The sequence below is a fragment of the Nelumbo nucifera genome, chromosome 3 (genome assembly GCF_055504915.1).
Source record: "Nelumbo nucifera cultivar China Antique chromosome 3, China Antique-T2T, whole genome shotgun sequence".
In the NCBI taxonomy this organism is placed as follows: domain Eukaryota; kingdom Viridiplantae; phylum Streptophyta; class Magnoliopsida; order Proteales; family Nelumbonaceae; genus Nelumbo; species Nelumbo nucifera.
In genome coordinates this window covers 93,444,984-93,466,570 of record NC_142651.1, presented here as the reverse complement: position 1 = coordinate 93,466,570, position 21,587 = coordinate 93,444,984, and the positions used below count along the sequence as shown (strand labels likewise).

The following is a 21,587-nucleotide window of genomic DNA, read 5'->3' as shown; positions in this document are numbered from 1 at the left end:
CTCTTCAACTCTTAGTAGTAGGCTTTGACTCTCTGTTCTACTTCAATATCCTTTTTTTTATTTTTTTCTGCTTTCTTAAGTGTTTCAGAATCTACATTGTGAAAGACAGATATCAGAAAATTTATTGTTCTCCCTAGGTTAAGTAAAAGTAGGATCCTAGGTTACTTTCTCATTTTTCTTTTTCTTTCCATTTATAGAGTTCTGGAATTTCTTTTTTTTTTTTGGATCGCTTCCTGTTTTGGTTTAGGCAATTGCTATGATGCTGGAAGGGTATGATACTGGTATTGGAAGAACTTTGACCAAGCAGACCCTCCCCCCTCATGAATTTTTATGAATAGTGATTGATTGATTGATTACGACTTTTCTGATACCAATTTATTAGTTATCAGTTTTTACGGTATCATGCCCTTTTGGTATATAGATAGAACTCTATGGTTAATTGAGCCTACACAAAAGTAGGTAAATTGTATAAGAAGTTTCAATGCGGCTTACCTCAAGTCCAACTAAAATTTTCGTTTGCAGTCAAATAGTTTATAGAGCTTCTCTGGACCTGGATATCCAGCACCAAAAACTTGTATATGTACACAATATTGTGATGCAAGACGAGTTTACACAGAATAATGAAGTTTCAAAGAAGCTTTTGCTCTTTGGCACTTTGAATCGTATTTGAAGAGTTTACAATGTCATATGCACCTTTCACAACATATTGTGATGTTAATGATTGTTCAAATATAGGTTAAATTCCTTAAACTTATATATTTATTTTTGATCAATAACAAGGATTCATTAATGAAAGACCAAAAGGAGGAAAAATCAGATATACGAGAATGCAAAGGAAAATGACAACACAACCCTGCCCCCAGTTGACCCAAAGCTTTCTTCATTCTTAAATTTGTTATTTTAACTTTTGAGCTTAATGACATATCCTCTGCATGATTCTTGAATTTTATTCCTAAATCATTGTTATTATTCAATTAGTTCATACACATTTCTCCATGCCCAAGTCAACCAGCATAATTTCATATGATAGAATCCCTTTGATCCCACTCTATTCCAACCCTAGATGCTTTACTCTGAACCATAAAGTAGGCATTTTTAAATTGCATTGTCATACATCGTATCTTTTATGCTGCATAAGGGATGTATATGCATCATATATGGACATGTACAAGAGGTTGGTCACTTCAAACATGGCAAATGACATATAGTCAAAAAATGACAAAATGTTAGCTACATGCTATCCTGGATGAGTAAAGCCAAAGTCCCTGTCATATGAATTAGTCACCAAAAAGACAAGAAAAACTGATCAGGAAAGATGGGTTTTATGGAGTTTATGTTGATCTATAAAACACAAGTTTAAATGAATTTTCTTACCATTGTCCTCAAGGTCCTTTCTTCCCAGGTAACCATTCATCCGAAGAGTTACTAAAATCAATATTAGAACCACACATGCAGCAGCTACAATGCCAACAATAGCTCCAACAGATAGCCCAGTATCAGGGTTGAAGTCTACAACATAAAAATTGTCATTATGAAAAAGTTTTCTAGAGAGCAAGGGGCCCAGCAGGCAAATGTATATACATACTTGGTGTCACTGTAATAGCTGATATAAGAGGTCCATATACACCTCTGTCTGGAATGGCAGTAGTCCCCTTTCCTGACCAGTATAAGTGAATCTCCAGAGTGCTCCCGTCAACAAAAACATCTTTAAATTCCTGAATGTTACTTTTACCAACACCATTAGCCTCTTTGGCAATGTTGAAATCTTTCAAGCGTATCTCTCCCTGCAATAAGAAGCAATATACAAATTTTACAACAAGAGGAGCAATGATTATCAGAAGATTATAACCAATGAAAAATGATATCTATATTCATTAATAATGATGAGAATCTGCCAATCTCTCACTTGGATTAATACATCAAATATACGCTCCCCAAGGCTGCTAAATGTCCGGTCTTCTGTATAGATAATTTCAGCAAAATGGAGCTTCACTGTATAGCTTCCCTTGCGTAAGCAGAGTCCATAGTACTTGAGTGACAGAGGGGAAAGGCGAGCTGTTGAGTATAATTCTGAGTCAGTCACATTCAGAGCAGTGTTTGCTTGGACTTTGAAATTGGGTGGATCACTGTATAAGTAATCTCCAGTGGTGCTACAAGCCCATCTTTCATTAGAGGCATGAAATGCAGATGAACTCATTGGTGACAAGTCTTCTTCATATTCCTCCCCATGAATTACAACCTTTGGACCACCACAATTAATGAACAAGGAATGATCTGCAATTGTTAGATGAACAATAGGTAGTCATAATCACAAGAGAAATTGTGATTCAATTCTACAGTCTTTTCTAAACTAAGCACCAGAAGTATAAAAACATGAAGATCTCATAGAGAGAAACTACTTACATCTGGGTTTGCTAGAGCATGAGAGATCCTTCTTCAAACACCAATTGACTCTACAAAAAAAATCAGATTCATTTATTTTTCCGTTTGTACAGCTTCAGAGTTAAGTGAACCAAGGAACCGGTGACTTACAAGTTGCCTTCTGGAGATGAATAACTAGCAACTGTTTTCCTGTTAATCAATATGAAAAGGTAGGTTTACAGAAAAAAAAGGGTATTGACTTAAAAATGATATCAAATCCAGTTCATAAAGCAACTCACACGTTTGTTTGCTCACAACCAGGTTGTGGAGAGTATCCTGTAAAGTTGTTGTAAGATATATCTCTGCAGGATAGATCTAGGGAATGTCAGTGTAAAGAATTCCTTGATGGAATGGATAATTGCTTGAGCCGTGGTTAGGAGTTGAAGGGGGCATACCAGTCTAGAACTAGAAGAGAATTTAGTTATAAAAGGAAAGTGATATGTGGGAAGAAGACAAAGAAAATATCATTCAAATATTTTAATAAAAAGTACGCACATATATTTTTTGTTGTCAATGATCCAAGATGGTACAGATCCAGTTAGTGAGTTGTTTGTGAGATACCTACATCCATAAACAATATCATGTCTATCTTGTGATTAGAGAATCTATGAAGGAAAGGTAATAAACAAATAAAGGAGCAAAACATTTAAGAAGAAAATCAGAATTTTGCATGCAGAGAAATTGAGTTTAGATTAATTTACTCTAAATGATCATTTACTTACAGGTTACTTAAATTTGGAAAATCTTGAAATTTTGTAGGGATTTCACCAGTCAATTTGTTGGAAGAAAGGTCTCTGCAAATAAAGATTTATTATGAGGAAAAATGAAGGCAACATGCCTTTTAAATATAAACCATGAGTTCATGATGCATCTTGTCCATATTGGATTTCCCAACCATAGAATGATAAGGTTTTCATAGCTCCTAAGAATGGTAAGTTCAGTTGGACCATAAAGGAGTGGACCACTCCCCTAATTACCAGTCAAAAACTACATTCTTCAAAAGAGTGTAAGACTCACACTGGAATGGCCGGCTGGACCACCAGACCCGGGAACTGGAGGCCGTTCTGGTTTTTCAATACCCAGTTTTCTAGAAATCTGGAAAATCGGTCAAATTGGTCAAAACCCAGAAGAACTGTTGAAAATCATTCGGGTTTCAACAATCCAACCAGCTTTCACAACCTGCCCCGGTCACTAAATTGATACAATTTTCAAAATGTCAATATGAAGATTTGAAGTTCAAACCTCTTAGTCGTGTGTAACCATGCTACCACTAGTCCAACACATATTTTGAATAAAATGCAAACTGTAAGGCTTGAACCCTGCGCAGTTGAATCTAAAACTAGCACTTTAACCATCTGGCCGCATCTTAGACATGTGTTGTAACCCCCAAAATTTATTTTGTGTTATTTATACAATTCGACACTGCACCATTTGGCTTGGGAATTGATGGCCATTCCAGTTCTGTGTCCAGTCCGAGTCTTACAACATTGATTGCAAATGAAATTTCCTAATAAATATACTAGCTGAATTACCATCTGTGCTTTAAAATCTTCATTTCCAAACAGAACTCCATAAAAAAGAATTCTTTTACGAAGCTCAATTGAAAACCTAACCAAAGGATGCAAAAACCTTTTGTTTGGCAAACCATAAGATGAAAAACATTACTAACTAGGTGTGAAAAGAAATAGCTTTATTACCAAAAAACTCCTTAATGAAACAGTTTACCATTTATTTGTGTTTTTAATTCAGACATTCCACAACATGGATGATGCATGAATTACCTCTTATGCCAAAAGGTTTCCATCTGGTGATGTGATTTTAAGAGAAATTATACACAAGTTGAACATGAATGTCAATTTTGGGAAGATAATAAATGAATTTAACAATACAATGAAAGGATCTTCTACATGAATAGGTATAAAATATAAATCAAGAAACCATAACTTAGAAATTTAAGTTTTCAGCCTAGATCATACTAACTCTATTGCATTGAATTTAACAATTTTGGGAAGATAACAAATGAATTTAACAATACAATGAGAGGATCTTCTACATGAATAAGTATAAAATATAAATCAAGAAACCATGACTTAGAAATTTAAGTTTTCAGCCTAGATCATACTAACACTATTGCATTAACTTGAATCTTATCAATTTTTTAACTGAACCATTTAAATTTCAGAATTCCTTTTGCTTAAAATTATGAAATTCTTAAAGAATCGGAAGAGTCTGAACCAATTACTTTGTTGCACAAATTAAATTACTATTCATAGAAATATGTATTTTTATTCCAGTAGTGATACTATGTTAAGATAGTAATGCACAATCCCTGTCTTCACATAATCTGTATTCCCTAAACTTACAACTTTAGTTGTAACTTGGTGTAACAGAAAGAGCAACAAGGGAGAATATTCTTTTCTAAAGCTCCTGATCAAAGTGGTTAACTGCTGATGTTTTCAGAACCCTTTTGTGAAAATATATATCTTCACAGTATGGCCGGCCAGAAATAAGAGGAAGAGAAGAGAAGAGAAGAAGAAGAAGAAGAGAGAAGAGAGAAGAGAAGAGAAGAGAAGGAATTTGCAATGTAACAGTGCTGGCGGTGCCAGCCTTTATTATAATATATATAGGGCGGCAGAAATAACAAGGGAAAAGACCATTGTGCCCCTGAGTACAATAACAGACATAACAGAAGTGAAAACGAAATAAAAAAACACTTTAACTAACCAAACAGACCCTAACACCAACAACTAAAATATTTTAACACTTCCCCTCAAGTTGGAGCATAGATGTCAACCACACCCAACTTGTCACACAAATCTTTGTGCCGCACATGATGAAGACCTTTGGTGAAGATATTTGCAAGTTGTTCTTCTGAGCTGACATATGGTGTACACACTTCTCCATTTTCAAGTTTCTCTCTGATAAAATGCTTGTCCACTTCAATGTGTTTCGTCCTATCATGCGGGACTGGATTAGTAACAATATTGATGGCAGCTTTATTGTCACAGTAGAGTGACATAGGATTGCTCACTACGAAACCCAGTTCACCTAACAGATTTCTTATCCACATGATTTCAGCAACCCCATGAGCCATCGCTCTATACTCTGCTTCAACACTAGATCTAGCCACCACACTTTGTTTTTTACTTCTCCATGTGACCAGGTTTCCTCCTACAAAGGCACAATACCCACTGGTAGACTTTCGGTCATTGACTGCTCCTGCCCAATCTGCATCAGTATATACTTCCACCTTTAAGTGACCATGTTTCTGGAACAACAAACCAGCTCCGGGAAACTTCTTAAGGTATCTCAAGATCCTCTCTGCAGCTTCAAAGTGAGTTGTCCTAGGGTTGTGCATGAATTGACTAAGGACACCCACTACATAGGCAATATCAGGCCTGGTCATAGACAAATACAAAAGTCTCCCCACGAGTCTCTGGAACTTCTTCACATCTTTCAAAAACTCTCCCTGACTGTCTCCCAAATGATGATTAGATTCAATTGGTGAATCAATTGGTTTTACCCCCAACTTGCCTGTATCTTCTAGTAGATCTAGTACATATTTCCGTTGGGAAATAAAGATGCTCTTATGAGAGCAGGCAACTTCAATTCCAAGGAAGTAACGTAAGGGGCCTAGATCTTTCACCTCAAATTGAGTGGCTAAGAATTTTTTTAGTCTCCGTATTTCAGCCTCCCAATCTCCTATGATCACTATGTCATCCACATATACAATAAGAGCTGCAATTTTACCTTCACCTCTTTTCACAAATAGAGTATGATCTGACTGGCATTGTTTGAACCCCATCTATTGAACTGCTAAATGGAACTTACTAAACCAAGCCCGAGGTGATTGTTTCAACCCATATAAAGATTTTTTTAACCTGCACACCTTTTGTTCACTGCCTTTGGCACAGAACCCTGGGGGTTGGGTCATGTACACTTCCTCTTCCAAGTCGCCATTCAAGAAAGCATTTTTGATGTCCAATTGGTGAAGTTCCAAGTCAAGATTTGTTGCCAATGAAAGAAGAATCCTGATAGAGTTCATCTTGGCTACTGGAGCAAAAGTCTCTGCATAGTCCACTCCATATACCTGTGTAAAGCCTCTTGCTACCAGTCTAGCCTTGTACCTTTCAACAGTTCCATCAGCCTTGTGTTTCACTATGAACACCCACTTGTAACCCACTGGTTCCTTCCCTTCAGGAAGGTCTACCAACTCCCAAGTGTCATTTTTGTGTAAAGCATCAATTTCTTCCTGCATTGCATCTGTCCATTCAGGTTTAGATAAAGCTTCTGCCACATTCTTAGGAACGGGGACAACACTATCCACAGAAGAGAGGAAGGCACGGTATGAAGGTGAAACATGATCATAGGACACAAAATTAGAGATAGGATGATTAGTGGTATAAGACCTAACACCCTTTCTCTTAGCAATAGGAATATTAAGATCATTGATGACAGGTGAATCAACATTTAGAGGAACAGACATATCAACAGGAGCAAGTGTACCTGGCTGATGAGACGGATTTGCCTCGGGTGAATCCGATGATGTTGGTTGCATAGTGTCAGGTTCCACGGCTCTTGAACTCTGTTGGCTTTTATGGCAACGATGAAAAACCCAGAATGGAGGAGGAACCAAGAAAAAAGGTTGATTCTCAAAGAATGATACATCAATGGAGACATAGTACTTACGAGAGGTGGGATCATAGCAGCGATACCCCTTTTGAGATAAAGGGTAACCACGAAAAACACAAGGAATAGCCCGAGGATCAAGCTTACCACGAGTAGGGGACAGGTTATGGACAAAGCAACGACACCCAAAAACACGCATCGGAATGGTGGACAACGGGGCTATAGGGAACAAAAGCTTATGTGGGGCCTTATACTCTAGTAGCCGAGAGGGCATGTGATTGATGATATATGTAGCACACAAGACTGCATCCATCCAAAACTGTTTTGGCACATTCATATGAATTAATAAGCCACGAGCTACTTCGAGAAGGTGGCGGTTCTTCCGTTCAGCTACACCATTTTGTTGGGGTGTCCTGGCACAAGAGCTTCGTTGAAGTGACCCACTCAAAGCAAAAAACTCCGTGAGATCACTATGGAAATATTCCTTCGCATTGTCCGACTGGAAGATATGGATTTCCGTTTGGAACTGAGTGAACGCCATGCGTTGAAAATCTTTCACAATTTTTGGCACTTCATCTCGAGATCGCATAGGGTAAACACAAGTGTATCTAGAATAATCATCAATCAAGGTAATGAAGTACTTATAGCCAGCCTCAGTAGGTAGAGTAACAGGGCCCCAAACATCAGATAAACAATATGAAATGGAAATTCAGATCTTTTATTCCGCAAAGGTAAAGAACTTCTACAATGCTTACTCAATTGACAAGTCTGACACTGTAACTAACTCATTGACAAGGACTCAAACAACTTTGGAAACATAACTTTTAATGACTCTGTTGTAAGGCTTATTTAATTGTTACTTTATAGCTGTTGTTAGTAGGCTGACTTCTTAGGATACTATTAGTTAGTTACTTGTCTTTTTTTTTCTTATTATTTTTAGTTCTAAAATGTGCCGCCAGGGGCATACTTGTAATTTCTATTCCTTTATTAAGTTAATATAAATAAGAAGACTGGCGACAGCCAGTAGTATCTTTTTCTCTCAAATCGTACCTCTCTTTCTCTTCTCTTTCTCTTCTCTTTCTCTCTCTCTCTCTCTCCCACTCTCCATAAATCATTACATGGTATCAGAGCAGGTTTTCTGGGCTGTAAAAGACCAACAATCCCTCCTGTTTTAAGCAAGGTCTTCTTCTTTAAAAGTTTTGGACGTGGAAGATAGGGAAACCCTAGTAGATTTCTGGTGGAAACCCCAGCAGTTTCTGGTGGCAGTTTCTATGGAAACCCTAGCAGCTTTCTGGCAGCAGTTTCTGTGGAAACCCTAGCAGCTTTCTGGCGGCAGTTTCTGTGGTTTTTTTTCCTTGGTCGTAATACCAAAAAAACCCTAGTCGGAGAAGGGTGATGCTGGTACAGACTCTCTTCCTCCTCTGTTCGATGCTGAGAAGCCAAATTCAGGTTAGCACCTTCGTACAAGTGCTGAACAGGTGTGTTTTTTTGTTTCAGTCCTCTTTGGCCGATGGTGTGTAGGGCTCATTCCTTGGTTATATAGGTATTTGTTTGGATGTTGGATGGTTAGACTGTATGAACTACAGTCAGGCTGATAGTAATGTCTGTCTTGGTGGTGTTGAACTGATTACCGGGCTGGTTTAATGACTGGTTGTGTTGACTGAACCTTCTCAGAGTTGTTTTCAGCAGTGGTTTTTGTTCTCTTGCTCACATCCTAGAAGTAAATTCCTTGAGGATTGGTATTCTGATTGTGGCTCCAATGTAGTTGGGTGGTGTTTGGATTCTTTTTCAGTAGTATCCGATGGCAAATTATGAATCAGCTTCATCGGGGGCTACACCAACCCATAGAACAGTGGATATGGGAGGTGAAAACATGGTTTTTCCCATGCCAATTACCCCCTTAAACAGTCTGAACTACCTGGAGTGGGCTAAGAGTGTAAAACTCTATGTAACGGCAAGGGGTAAAGCTGGTTACATTAATGGAAGGGTGAAAGAACCCAAGGGTGAGACGACTGAACATGATAGGTGGGACCAAGAAAACAGTATGGTGATGTCTTGGCTCCTCGCAGCCATGGAACCTGATGTGAAGAAGAACTTTATGTGGGCAGACACCGCTAGTGAGATCTGGAACAGGCCAGAACTACCTATTCTGAGCAGAGGCACTATGCCAAGGTTTACCAGCTGAATCCTCAACATGTAAACAAGGAAACCGTAGTTTGTCTTCATATTATTCAGCCCTTACCTCCATATGGAAAGAATTGAATCATTATCAGGCTATAGAGTGGAAACATGATGATGATGCTAAGACCTACAGGAAGCTGGTCTCTCAACAACGTGTGTTTGCTTTCTTGTTGGGACTGAACTCTGCATATGGGCCGTTGAGGGTACAGATCCTAGGAAGTAAAGAGTTGCCTACGGTTCACGTGGTATACTCCCTTGTTCAATCAGAAGAAAGCAGGCGGAATGTAATGGTTACAGCTGAGGGGGAGCAACAAGTTGCTTTGGCTGTAATGAATAATAATTCCACGAGAAAGAAAAGTGACACTAAGAAGACTGATGATAAAGATAAGTTGTTCTGTACCCACTATCGGTGTTGACGACATACACGTGACACTTGTTGGGATATCCACGGGAAACCCAAGTGGGCAGCAAAGAATCAAGAACAGGAGAAAGGTCAAGGTCAGAAGAAAATGAACAATGCACATGTGGCAACCCAAGATACTCAGGTCGCCGGTAGTACCCGGGACCACCCTAATAAGTCTGACCCCAAGGAAGATATAATGAATTCCTTCAGAGAGCACCTGGATTCTTATGGTAAGGCTTTGCAGAAAATGGACAGCTCAGTCACCGGTACTCCCTCTACTTTATTTGCATCTACTTTAGGTAATACGTCTTCTGCATTCCATGTTACTCCCACGGAATCCCCTTGGATCATTGACTCAGGGGCCTCCAACCACATGACCGGTAAGCCGAACTTGTTTCAGTCTTATAGCCTTTTGTCAGGAAGGGATAGAGTGAGACTTGCAAACGGTTCTTTTTCCTCCATTGCAGGCCAAGGATCACTATCTCTTCCCCATGGCCTTAACCTGAATTGTGTATTGCATGTCCCTCGATTTCCTATAAATTTGCTTTCAATTAATAGCATTACAAGCTCCTTGAACTGTAGCGTGACCTTTTTTACTAACTCATGTATTTTTCAGGACCTAACTTCTGGGAGGACGATTGGTAGAGGAAGCCTAGTGGATGGTCTCTACATTCTCAACAACAAAGTTGGTCTCTCGGTGTCATCCTCAGAGTCACATAGTCAGTCAAATTTTTTTGTGGCATAGTCATTTAGGTCATGCTTCTTTTGAAATAATGAAGTCTTTGTTTCCAATTTTATTTAAGTCATGTTCAGTATCAGAGTTCATGTGTCGAACGTGTCAGTTGAGCAAACAGTGTAGAACAACTTTTCACTCAAGTAATAAAAGATCAAATGTTCCTTTTCATGTTGTGTATTCTGATGTATGGGGGCCTACCATTGTAATCTCTGAGGGCGGATATAAGTACTTTATCACATTGATCGATGATTACTCTTGCTATACATGGGTAATTCCTATGCGTAGTAGAGACGAAGTTCCAAAGATAGTGAAAGAATTCCAGAGGATGGTGTTTACGCAGTTCCATGTTGAAATACTGATCTTCCAATCTGATAATGCAAAGGAATACTTCCATGGGGAGCTCAATGAGTTCTTTGCCTCCCACGGATCAATTCATAGGAGCTCATGCGCCAGAACACCACAACAAAATGGTGTTGCAGAAAGAAAAAACAGACACCTCCTTGAGGTAGCTCACGGGATGATGTTACACATGAATGTTACAAAAAGGTTTTGGGTGGATTCTATACTTGCAGCTGCTTATGTCATCAATCGCATGCCCTCCAAGGTGCTAAACTACATGGCCACTCATCAGTTATTGTACCCCCAGTCTCCTTTATTTTCCATCCCCATGAGAGTCTTTGGTTGTCGTGCCTTTGTCCATGACTTGTCTCCATCCCGAGGTAAGTTAGACCCTCGGTCCATTCTTTGTGTCTTTCTAGGGTATCCCTCCTCTCAAAAAGGGTATCGGTGCTTTGATCAGTTAGTCGTAAGTTTTTTGTGTCTATGGATGTGTTCTTTGAGTCTGAGCCATTCTTCCCTTCTTTTCCTCAGGGGGAGAGTAGTAGTGTGGAAGAGGAGAAGTAGGTTCAGGTATCTCTTCCTTCTATTCCAGACCTTACTCCCTTCCCTGTCTTCCAACGTACACGTCGTAGAGATCAGCGGTGTGATAGAAATATGGAGCAGCCAAACACAGAGCAACCGACACCATTAGACTCCTAGGAGGTAAATCCACCCCCTAACCCTGCTCCTAATGTGGATGACCTCGACATTCCTATTGCCCAACGAAAGGGAGTCAGGTCATGCACTACCAAACACCCTATTGCCCATTTTGTCTCCTATGGTCACATTTCCCCCTCATACCATGCCTTCCTATCTACAATCGATTGCACCCCTGTTCCTAGAAATGTTGCAGAAGCCTTAAAATGCCCTGAATGGACAGATGCCATGAAGGAGGAGATTAATGCTCTTCACAAAAATCAGACTTGGAATTGGTAGATCTTCCAAAGGGGAAAGACCCTGTGGGGTGTAAATGGGTGTTCACGGTTAAGCACAAGACAGATGGAACAGTTGAAAAATACAAAGCAAGATTAGTAGCCAAAGGGTACACACAAGTATACGAGGTTGACTATGATGAGACTTTTGCCCCAGTGGCTAAGATGAACTCAATTAGGGTTCTCTTGTCCTTAGCTGCTAATCTTGATTGGGAATTGCATCAACTGGACATAAAGAATGCTTTTCTGAATGGTGACTTAGAGGAGGAAGTATACATGGTTCAACCCCCTGGATTCTGTGCCAAGGGGAGTGAAAATAAGGTGTGCAAGCTGCGGAAGTCTCTTTATGGCTTAAAACAGTCTCCCAGAGCCTGGTTCAGTAAGTTTCACATGGCAGTTCAACAAATGGGCTTCAAACAATGTCAGTCTGATCATACACTCTTTGTGAAGAGATGTCAGGAACAGGTTGCTGTATTGATAGTATATGTGGATGATACCATCATTACAGGAAGTTGGAGCTTAGAGATACAAAACTTGGAACAATTCCTTGCGTCTAAATTTGAAGTGAAAGATCTAGGCCCCCTGAAGTATTTCCTTGGGATTGAAGTTGCTCGCTCAGAAAAGGGTATCTTTGTCTCTCAAAGAAAATACACCCTTGATCTATTACAGGTTATAGGCAAATTAGGTGCAAGGCCGACAGATACTCCTATGGATGCGGACCACAAGTTAGGTGACTGTGTTGGTGAACCTCTGAAAGATGTGAAACAGTTCTAGAGGTTAGTGGGGAAGCTGATTTATTTGTCCATGACCTGTCCAGACATTGCCTATTCCGTTGGGGTCTTAAGCCAGTTCATGCACTCTCCTAAGAAACCACACATGGAGGCAGCAGAGAGAGTTCTTAGATACTTGAAGAAATATCCCGGAACAGGCCTACTATTCAGTAAACACAATCACCTAAAGGTGAAAGTCTTTACAGATGCTGATTGAGCAGGAGTTGTGGATGACAGAAAGTCCACTAGTGGGTATTGCACATTTGTGGGAGGAAATCTGGTGACCTGGAAAAGCAAGAAACAAAGTGTGGTAGCAAGGTCAAGCGTGGAAGTTGAATATAGAGCTATGGCACATGGGGTGGCTGAAGTCCTTTGGCTAAAGAATCTTCTAGGGGAGCTTGGAGTTGTTGTTCATAGTCCTATGTCCCTTTACTGTGACAACAAGGCTGCAATAAACATCGCCAGCAACCCTGTCCTACATGAGAGGACCAAGCACATTGAGGTGGACAAACACTTCATAAGGGAGAAATTGGAGAAAAGGGAAATTTGCATTCCTTATGTCAATTCCAAGGAACAACTTGCTAATGTTCTCACAAAGGGGCTTCCATGCTCGCGGCACAATGAGTTATGTGACAAGCTGGGCATGATAGATATATTCAGCCCAACTTGAGGGGGAGTGTTGTAAGGCTTATTTAATTGTTACTTTATAGCTGTTGTTAGTAGGCTAACTTCTTAGGATACTGTCAGTTAGTTACTTGTCTTTTTTATCTTATTATTTTTGTTCTAAGATGTGTCGCCAAGGGCATACTTGTAATTTCTATTCCTTTATTAAGTTAATATAAATAAGAAGACTGGCGACAGCCAGTAGTATCCTTTTCTCTCAAATCGTACCTCTCTTTCTCTTCTCTTTCTCTTCTCTTTCTCTCTCTCTCTCTCTCTCCCCCACTCTCCATAAATCATTACAGACTCAAAAGAAAGATGACTTAGACGACTATGCCATAAATAGACTTGACTCTCACTTGACGAACTCATGGACTCTGTAGCCACAAGACCAGCATTATTCTCCAACACGTAGAGACCATCCACCATGCTTCCTCTACCAATCATCTTCCCCGAGGCCAAATCCTGAAACACACATGAAGACGAAAAAAAAGTGACTGAGCAGTTCAAGGAGTGAGTTAGACTACTAATGGATAGCAAATTAATAGGTAATTTCAGAACATGCAGTACATTAGGAAGGGTAAGGCCTAGTGGGAGAGGTATGGTACCTCGGCCAGGTATGGTAGAAAAAGAACCATCAGTTAGTCTTACCTTATCTCTCCCAGAGAGAAGGTTATGTCTGAAACAAATTTGACTTACCGGTCATGTGGTTTGAGGCTCCGGAGTCAATAATCCAAGGAGAATCAGTGGTAGGAGATGACACATGGAAGGTTGTGGCAGCATTACCTGATGTAGACACAAACGAGGTAGAGGGAGTAGGACCAGAATCCATCTGGCGGAGAGTCCTACCATACAATTCCAAATGTTCACGAAAGGAGTTGATAATATCTTCCTTAGGGTCAGAACTGGGATACCTCTCCTAAGTTACCAAAGGACTAGTCTCTGTCGACGCAATATTAGTTGAGTTATACCTTTTTGATTCTACTGGCCTAGTTTCTTGCCCTGATCAAGTGTTGACATCTTACCCAAATCCTGTGCCCATTTAGGTTTTCCATGGAGATCCCAACATGCATCTCTCGTGTGTCGTGTCTTCTGGCAATTAGTGCACCAAAGTTTGCTCTTATCATCTGTTTTTTTCTGAGTCACCTTTTTTAAAAACACCTCCAACAATTGTATCTGAATTTCCCCGGACAGCTAGGGCAACTGACTCTCCTTCTACACCATTCATCACACTTCTTCTACTCTCTTCTGACTACACCAAGGCATACACCTCCTGAAGTGATGGCAAGTCTTTACTACCCAAGATCTGCAAACTGATGGACTCATACAAAGGATTCAGCCCTAAGAAGAAGGCAAAAACTCGTTGCTGAGATACAAGTGACTTATATGCCTTTGCATCTTCATCACACTTCCAATTCACATTCTGATAGTGATCAAGTTCTTTTCATATCGATGTCAAATTAGAATAGTACATCGAGAGACTCCTCTCCCCCTGCTTGCAAGTAGAGGATTCAGCTTGCAGTTGATATATCTTGGCATAGTGTCTCTACTCTGAATAGGTGGACTTCACTTGTTCCCATATCTCACAAGCAGTTTCAGCCCACATAAAAGTCTTCCTTACTTGTGGCAGCATGGAAACCAAGAGCCAAGACATCACCATACTATTCTCTTGGTTCCACCTATCATATTCAGCACTTCCATACTTCGGTTCCTTCACTCTCCCATTGATGTATCCTATTTTCCCCCTAGCAGTGATGTAGAGTTTTATTCCCCTAGACCACTCAAGGTAGTTCAGACCATCAAAGGGAATAACAGCCGTGGGAAAACTCATATCCATTCACCCACTCACTCCATTGTGGCTCCCTGAAATCTCGGAAGTAGCAGAATTATCAGACAACATGGTCAAAACAGATAATCAGTCCCAAACACCGGACTTAGGACCCCTCCTTACTCCACAAAACAATGCTCCACTCAGTCCACACCCACACACTTGGGTTTAAAAACAGGCTGAGTACAAACAGTACCAAATCCAGGACAAAACAGAGGCAATATTCGGAAGATTTCAGACCTGTACGGTTTTAGCAGTCCCAACCTACCAGCCTTCCAGAATGTCTAAAGCCATTAATCAGCAGGAGAGATCATTATCACTTATAATCAAGTCAAAATATTGAGATGACAGGTCATCCTTGACCTACAGTCGTCACACATGAACAGGATCACACGATCCAAAAAAAAACAGAGGTATACCGATCCGACAGCATTCAGCAACCCAGATTCATTTGGTTTTCACTTGGTACATGACCAAGGAGGGTAAAGAAGGGGAAACGGAAGAACTGTACCAGTTGTAGAGCTGTTTTCCTCAGTCCAGATTCAGATCTCTGTTCCACCCAGGTTCAGCAAGTCTGTTCGATTTGTTCTCTCAGTAAAGGTTGATCAATCTGCTCTCTTTAGTCAGTATTCCCGCTCTGATACCATCTTGACAGTATGGCCGGCCAGAAATAAGAGGAAGAGAAGAGAAGAGAAGAAGAAGAGAGAAGAGAGAAGAGAGAAGAGAGAAGAGAAGAGAAGAGAAGGAATTTGCAATGTAACAGTGCTGGCGGCGCCCAGCCTTTATTATAATATATCTAGGGCGGCAGAAATAACAAGGGAAAAGGCCCTTGTGCCCCTGAGTACAATAACAGACATAACAGAAGTGAAAAACGAAATAAAAAAAACACTTTAACTAGCCAAACAGACCCTAACACCAACAACTAAAATATTTTAACAATATAAAAAGTGAGGTTTCATCAATCCCCATATTATTTGGTTTAGTATTATTGAATGCTTGGAGCAAGGCTTTCTTCTACATATTTACCACTCCCTTCTAGTCTGGTTTTCTCGTCAATTATTTTGTTTTCGATAATAGATAACTTTCAAAATAATCAAAAGAGGAAGCAGAAAATATAGAGATGACAGAGGCCTTTAAAACAAAAAGGCTACCCACACCTTAATATAGCAACCCACCTGGAAGATACATTCACAACCACAGCACCCAATCCCATCTAAGCTGTTAGTCAAATTGTCCCTACTCAAGGAAGAGTATTGAAATAAAAGGACATTACCCAATGCTAGACTAGTGGTCATGGCTATCCTAGGTCTTGGAAGGTGTGTATTGGACATGGACCTGACCTTTAGCATTTTCAGTATTAAGTGGCCACTCATAGACTCAAACCTTCATTCTCACACCTGTCAGACAAAGATCTTACCATTGCAGCAAGTAATGGCTCTTTGTTTTGTTTTTACTTCTTATTGGCATTTTACTCCTATGGTTTATCCTGCTTTTAAATTAATAATATTGCAATGAAACATATAAGGGTATTTATTTCTGTTGAGATGGTAGATTGAGATGATTTGGTATGTGCAAAGAAGACCATCTACAGCACCTGTAAGTAAAAAGTGATCAGTTACAAGTTGAAGGGGCTAGAAGAGATAGGGGCAGATCTTAAAAGACTTGGGTGGAAGCAGTAAGAAATGATTTAAGCACTCATAATTTAATGATGGATATGGCACTGAAAAGGACATGGAGGCAAACATGCAGCTGATCCCATATAGTTAGGACAAGGCTTAGTAGCTTAGATGATGATGGTATTGGTATTCTGTTATTTATGTAGTATTAATTGTAGTTCTTAAGGGCATTTTATTCTTCTAGTTTATTGTTCTATTAGATTAATAATACTCCAATGGGATGTATAAGACAGCATAAAAAATTCTCACCATCCCTTTCTTCATCCTTAACCTTCACAATCTATAGTTGCAATTGTTGCTACTCAACCAGTAATGGAACGCTAGTTCAATGCAAGATCCTAGTAAGCAGATAGGAAATTGTGAATTTCTAGTTTGTAGGCATTCTCAACTGCCTCAATTATTTAAATATCCAAGTGAAATTACCTTGATTCATCACTTTTTTACAACCCTTTGATTCACTACTTTGTGATTACATAGCATCCAAAATCAGAACACATAATTGAGAAGCTGAAAAGCTAAGCTCTGATGCATATTTTAGGAATTCTCAGAATCTAGAAAAACCTAAAAGCTAATAGATAACTGAAGAAGTTTACAGAACAAAGCATCTGGAAGATGTTAGCCACCCATGGAAACTTACAATCTTATTATATTTTTCATTTCACTGATGTAGTCAGGGATTTGTCCTGTAATCATGCAATTTCTGAGTATCCTATTAACACAACAAAACAAAATGCGTCATGAGTGAAAAGAACCACAAACTATTACACAATTACACCATGCATATTTCATCTCACAAATCAGTTATGGATTTCATGCCACTGAGGTCAGGGAAACTCATGTTTGATCCATTCAAATCAGACACCCTCCTGAAATTTAAAAGCATCATATCAGAAATTCATATCATCGTTCTATTTACTATCCACATTATTCTTAACTTGTTAAAAGTAAGAAAAGTCACTAGACTAGATATAGAAGTTACAAGAAACTAGAAATATTAACTCACAGTTGAATTAAGTTTGTCAAGAAGGAGATCTCAGAAGGAATAGGGCCCTCCAAGGATGTTCCTTGCATATTTCTGGAACAGTTTCAAGTAATAATTCACATAAATTATCTTTGAAAACAGATTCTTTTTTCTGTTTAAGTTTTGATTAAACTTGCCAAACACAGAAAGACAAATTGGTGAATATCAGAAAAGGTACTCACAGAATATTAATTTTGGTCCAGTTTCCAATGAAATTAGGTATCCTCCCAGATATACTGTTCCCATCTATCCTACTGCATGTAGTAACCAGATTTAGGAAACTATTATTTGAAGATGTACGTTACCAATATTAAAAGCAACAACTTACAAATCTGTCAAGTTTTTCAGTTTTCCAAATGTTTCTGGGAGTGGCCCTGTTATGTTGTTAGCAGAAAGAAGACTGCAGAAGTAAGAGCAATCTACATGAGTTCAAGAAAAATAACAACAATAGTAAAGTAAACTAAATAACAAACATAAAATGATTATACATATGAGGATGTTAAGATTGATGAGGTAGGACATGGAAGGAGAAAATTAAAAATGAGCTACGAAATAATGACAATCAGAAAAATGATTGAATACTTATACTGAGATGGTTTAGCTATATGGAATGAGAACCAACAAGTGCAAGAGTTACTTGGTTAAAGTTGAACATTCAAAAAGGAAAAAGTAAAAAAAAAAAAATCTCAGTTTAGGCATTTAACAAGGATTTGTTGCCGATAAAAATTGTTTCAAGTACCCAAGCCATTATATTACGAAATTGTCACAAAGTATACAAAAATTAAAACAAAAAGAATAACAAAAGAAAAAAAAAAAGAGGAAATGAAAACATATCATACAGTCTACGCAACCGGGTTAAGTTGCCAAGCTGTGGAGGAAGTGTTCCTCCAAGTTGATTATCTTCCAAGACCCTGCGAATCCAGTTTTGGATTAGAGACATAAATAAACACCATTTTTTGTCATAATTTACCAATAATGTTAATTTGGTCATGACTCACAGCTCTTCAAGCGTTTCAACGCTTCCAAATTCCGCTGGAATTGATCCACTAATGCGGTTTCCAATAAGGTTTCTGCAATGTCAATAATTTCAGTGGAGACATCCCTATCAATTGGTTCTACTAGAGCCATAGAATTACAAATACAACTAATGGAGTTGATTTGGATTTTGGAGCTTACATGGTTACTAGAGGGATCCGAGTCCAACTCACAGGAATGGTCCCATTGATATAGTTGCGAATAAGATCTCTGTTTTAAGAAGACAAAACCTTGCATTAGAAACCTTCCAAAATTTCAAGGGTGGTGTAAGATGGCGTGGAAAAGTGGTGCCAATATTTTCTAGCCGTTGTCGAGCCCCTAACAATGTATGCAATCCCGTAATGGGAGACCCTGGAGACGAGTCCACTATACAGGCATATACACACGATTGTAGAACATGGAATATAAGCAACAACCTAATCAGTGATCACAGTCTGATGATCAAATTAAATAACAACCAAAACAATAATTGAGAAAACATGTTCAGAACTACCATTGTTAAAAAAGCACTTACATCTCTGTCAAATATGGAAGATCCCCAAATTCGTCGGGTAGAATTCCAGTTAGGTTCATACCTTCCATCTTACTGAAATACACCAAAGAAAGTAAAAGCTAAAATGGGAAAGTCAAATATTAAATATGCTCTCTGGTTGATCATATGCATGGAAACAATTGATCCATTTAAACTCAAAGACACGAGAGAGAGAGAGAGAGAGGGAACGTACAATTTTGTGATATGGCAAACGGTGAAGGCGTTGTAGGAACAGTCGCAGGTGATATTGCTGATGATATTCCGAGCATAGTTGTACGAGTTAATAAAACCTCCACTACAAGAGGTTGACTTGATGGTCCAGTATTTGTTATTTAATTTTGCTGATATTTTCCGGAGCGCCTGTACTGTAAAGATAGATAATAATCGGCTAATCGCCATTAGCAATTTAACAAGGATTGCCATTTTTCTAAAGTCCACTCGAAATCCAATATACATGTAAATTCCAAAACAAGTGGCAATCATCGTTGAACTTCGATTTTTTTGAACATACATGTAAATTCCACCGACGCACTTAAAAGTTAAAACACAAGAAAATAATATAGGGTTCATTCGTTGCTGGTTTGCGAGCTGTATCTTTTTTCGAGGCTGTGCATGGGTTGTTATGGAATTCGGGGGGAACGAACTTAAATTCCATTCCCAACTGAATTTCATCGAAATAAATATAACACCTTTCTTTCGGGTTTGAATCTCCAAAACTTTCAGGGCTTTCAAAAAAAAAATAAGAAAGAAAGAAAGAATTATCTGCAACTTGCAGCAAAAATGATGCCCCCAATTCCACAAATTTTCAATTCTGTGACTCCAAGTCTTTGCAGCCTTTGGAGTGTCAAATTTAAAATGTTGAAAGTCGAAACAACTTTTCCCCATCTGTATCTTCTATTGGGGTTCTTCTTTCTTTTCTTTAATATCCCAATAGAAAAAACAAAAATTCAATAGACAAACTTGGATTTCATGAGCAAAAGAACAATATAACAAGGTTTAGAATACAGATTTCGTTTTAACTTGCCATTGTCCATATCTATTGGCAACTTATTTGATCTGAAATTCCTAGGACGAAAAGATCGGAACGGAAGAAATAATTTTGAACTGGAATTAGGATCATAGGAATTGAACAGAGAAGAGATCAAGAGAAATTTATTCATGTATCCTTTATTTTGTTTGGTGTAGTAACCTGCTGTAAGTAGGGAGTCCGGATGGACCAGAAATAAGGAGAGTGATTTTGGTGGCGCAGTTCGAATATATATATATAAAATAAAATTATAGAAAATAGTATATAATAAAAATATTATAATTATTAATTATTATAATTCTTAATTTTTTAAATATAAAATAAATATATATATAATTTTTATTTTTATAAAATATTTTAAATATTTTTATAATAAAATATAAAACGAGTTAAATCGAATTCGAGCTTATGAACTCTTGACTCGAGCCGAGTTTGAGCCTGGTACTATAAGGCTCGGTTCGGATCAAATCCACCCCTACCGGTGGTCGTGTGCCTCACGTTAGGAGTGAAAAAATAACCGAAAAACCAAACTAAAAAGTTGGTTAACTGAACCGGTCGGTTTAGTTTTGGTTTGATGTTTTCAAAAAACCAGTAGCTTTGATTTGGTTTCGGTTAACCATTTAAAAAACCGGCGATAAACCGAACCAACTGATATATACAATGATATATATTATATAAATATTATATATATATATGTTATATTATATATTATCTTTTCATTTTTTTAAAATCTAATTCAGGCTTTCAGCCTTTTGAAGACAGACCGGCGAACAGGCTATAACTCAGGCTTTTTCAACCTTTCTCTTCAAAAGGCTGGCAGATTAGCAAATAGGTGAACTCAGGCGAACTCATTGTCAGACTAGCAGTCTCTCCCTTTGTCCCTAATAAGCCTCTTACCCCTACCGTACCTTTTCAGTTTCTATTTTCCCCTTTCTTTCTTCTCTGAGACTCTAAGTTTTCTTGGTCACTCTCAGTCTGAGTTCTCTTCTTCCCCAACGGACCGACGGCCTCCGGTGCTTCGCCTCCAATCCAATCATCGACGGCCTCCGACGATCAAGTCACCATCATCAACATTTGACCAGGCGACCATTTGTCTCACTCTCTATTCTCTTTATCAGATCATTCTTCTTCTTCTTCCTCAATGTCTTCTTCTTCTCTCTTAGTCTCAGCCATTCATCTCTCTCAATCTCTCATCTAATCTTAGTCTTAATTCTGTTCACTCTTCTTCACTCTCTATTTGCAAAAGGAAAGTTTTTTCCTCTTTTTTTTAATTTTAAGTACATAAAAATAAAAAAATCCAAACCATGATTAACCGGTTGCATCGGTCCGGTTTCAGTTCGATTAGATTTTAAAATCGA

At 38.7% G+C, this 21,587-nt stretch overlaps 1 protein-coding gene across 3 annotated transcripts in view; it reads right to left on the bottom strand.

Annotated features, from left to right (window-relative positions):
- The window catches only part of LOC104589770 (putative LRR receptor-like serine/threonine-protein kinase At1g53440), a 35,532-nt gene that overhangs the window by 12,843 nt on the left and 1,102 nt on the right, over window positions 1-21,587 (bottom strand). Inside the window, exons 2-19 of one of the 3 annotated variants that reach the window (XM_010248202.3) lie at window positions 19,396-19,567; window positions 19,185-19,256; window positions 18,812-18,880; window positions 18,634-18,705; window positions 18,475-18,546; window positions 17,964-18,035; window positions 17,818-17,889; window positions 17,618-17,689; window positions 17,409-17,480; window positions 17,252-17,323; window positions 3,144-3,215; window positions 2,917-2,982; window positions 2,661-2,723; window positions 2,533-2,571; window positions 2,404-2,453; window positions 1,907-2,274; window positions 1,586-1,784; window positions 1,375-1,509 (exon numbers count right to left, since the gene is read on the bottom strand). In XM_010248202.3, coding sequence (XP_010246504.1) covers window positions 1,375-1,509; window positions 1,586-1,784; window positions 1,907-2,274; window positions 2,404-2,453; window positions 2,533-2,571; window positions 2,661-2,723; window positions 2,917-2,982; window positions 3,144-3,215; window positions 17,252-17,323; window positions 17,409-17,480; window positions 17,618-17,689; window positions 17,818-17,889; window positions 17,964-18,035; window positions 18,475-18,546; window positions 18,634-18,705; window positions 18,812-18,880; window positions 19,185-19,256; window positions 19,396-19,567 — 1,809 coding nt within the window. Of the gene's footprint in view, window positions 1-1,374; window positions 1,510-1,585; window positions 1,785-1,906; window positions 2,275-2,403; window positions 2,454-2,532; window positions 2,572-2,660; window positions 2,724-2,916; window positions 2,983-3,143; window positions 3,216-17,251; window positions 17,324-17,408; window positions 17,481-17,617; window positions 17,690-17,817; window positions 17,890-17,963; window positions 18,036-18,474; window positions 18,547-18,633; window positions 18,706-18,811; window positions 18,881-19,184; window positions 19,257-19,395; window positions 20,436-21,587 lie in introns of those variants that run through there. The other 2 variants (XM_088900868.1, XM_088900869.1) reach the window with 2 other exon arrangements.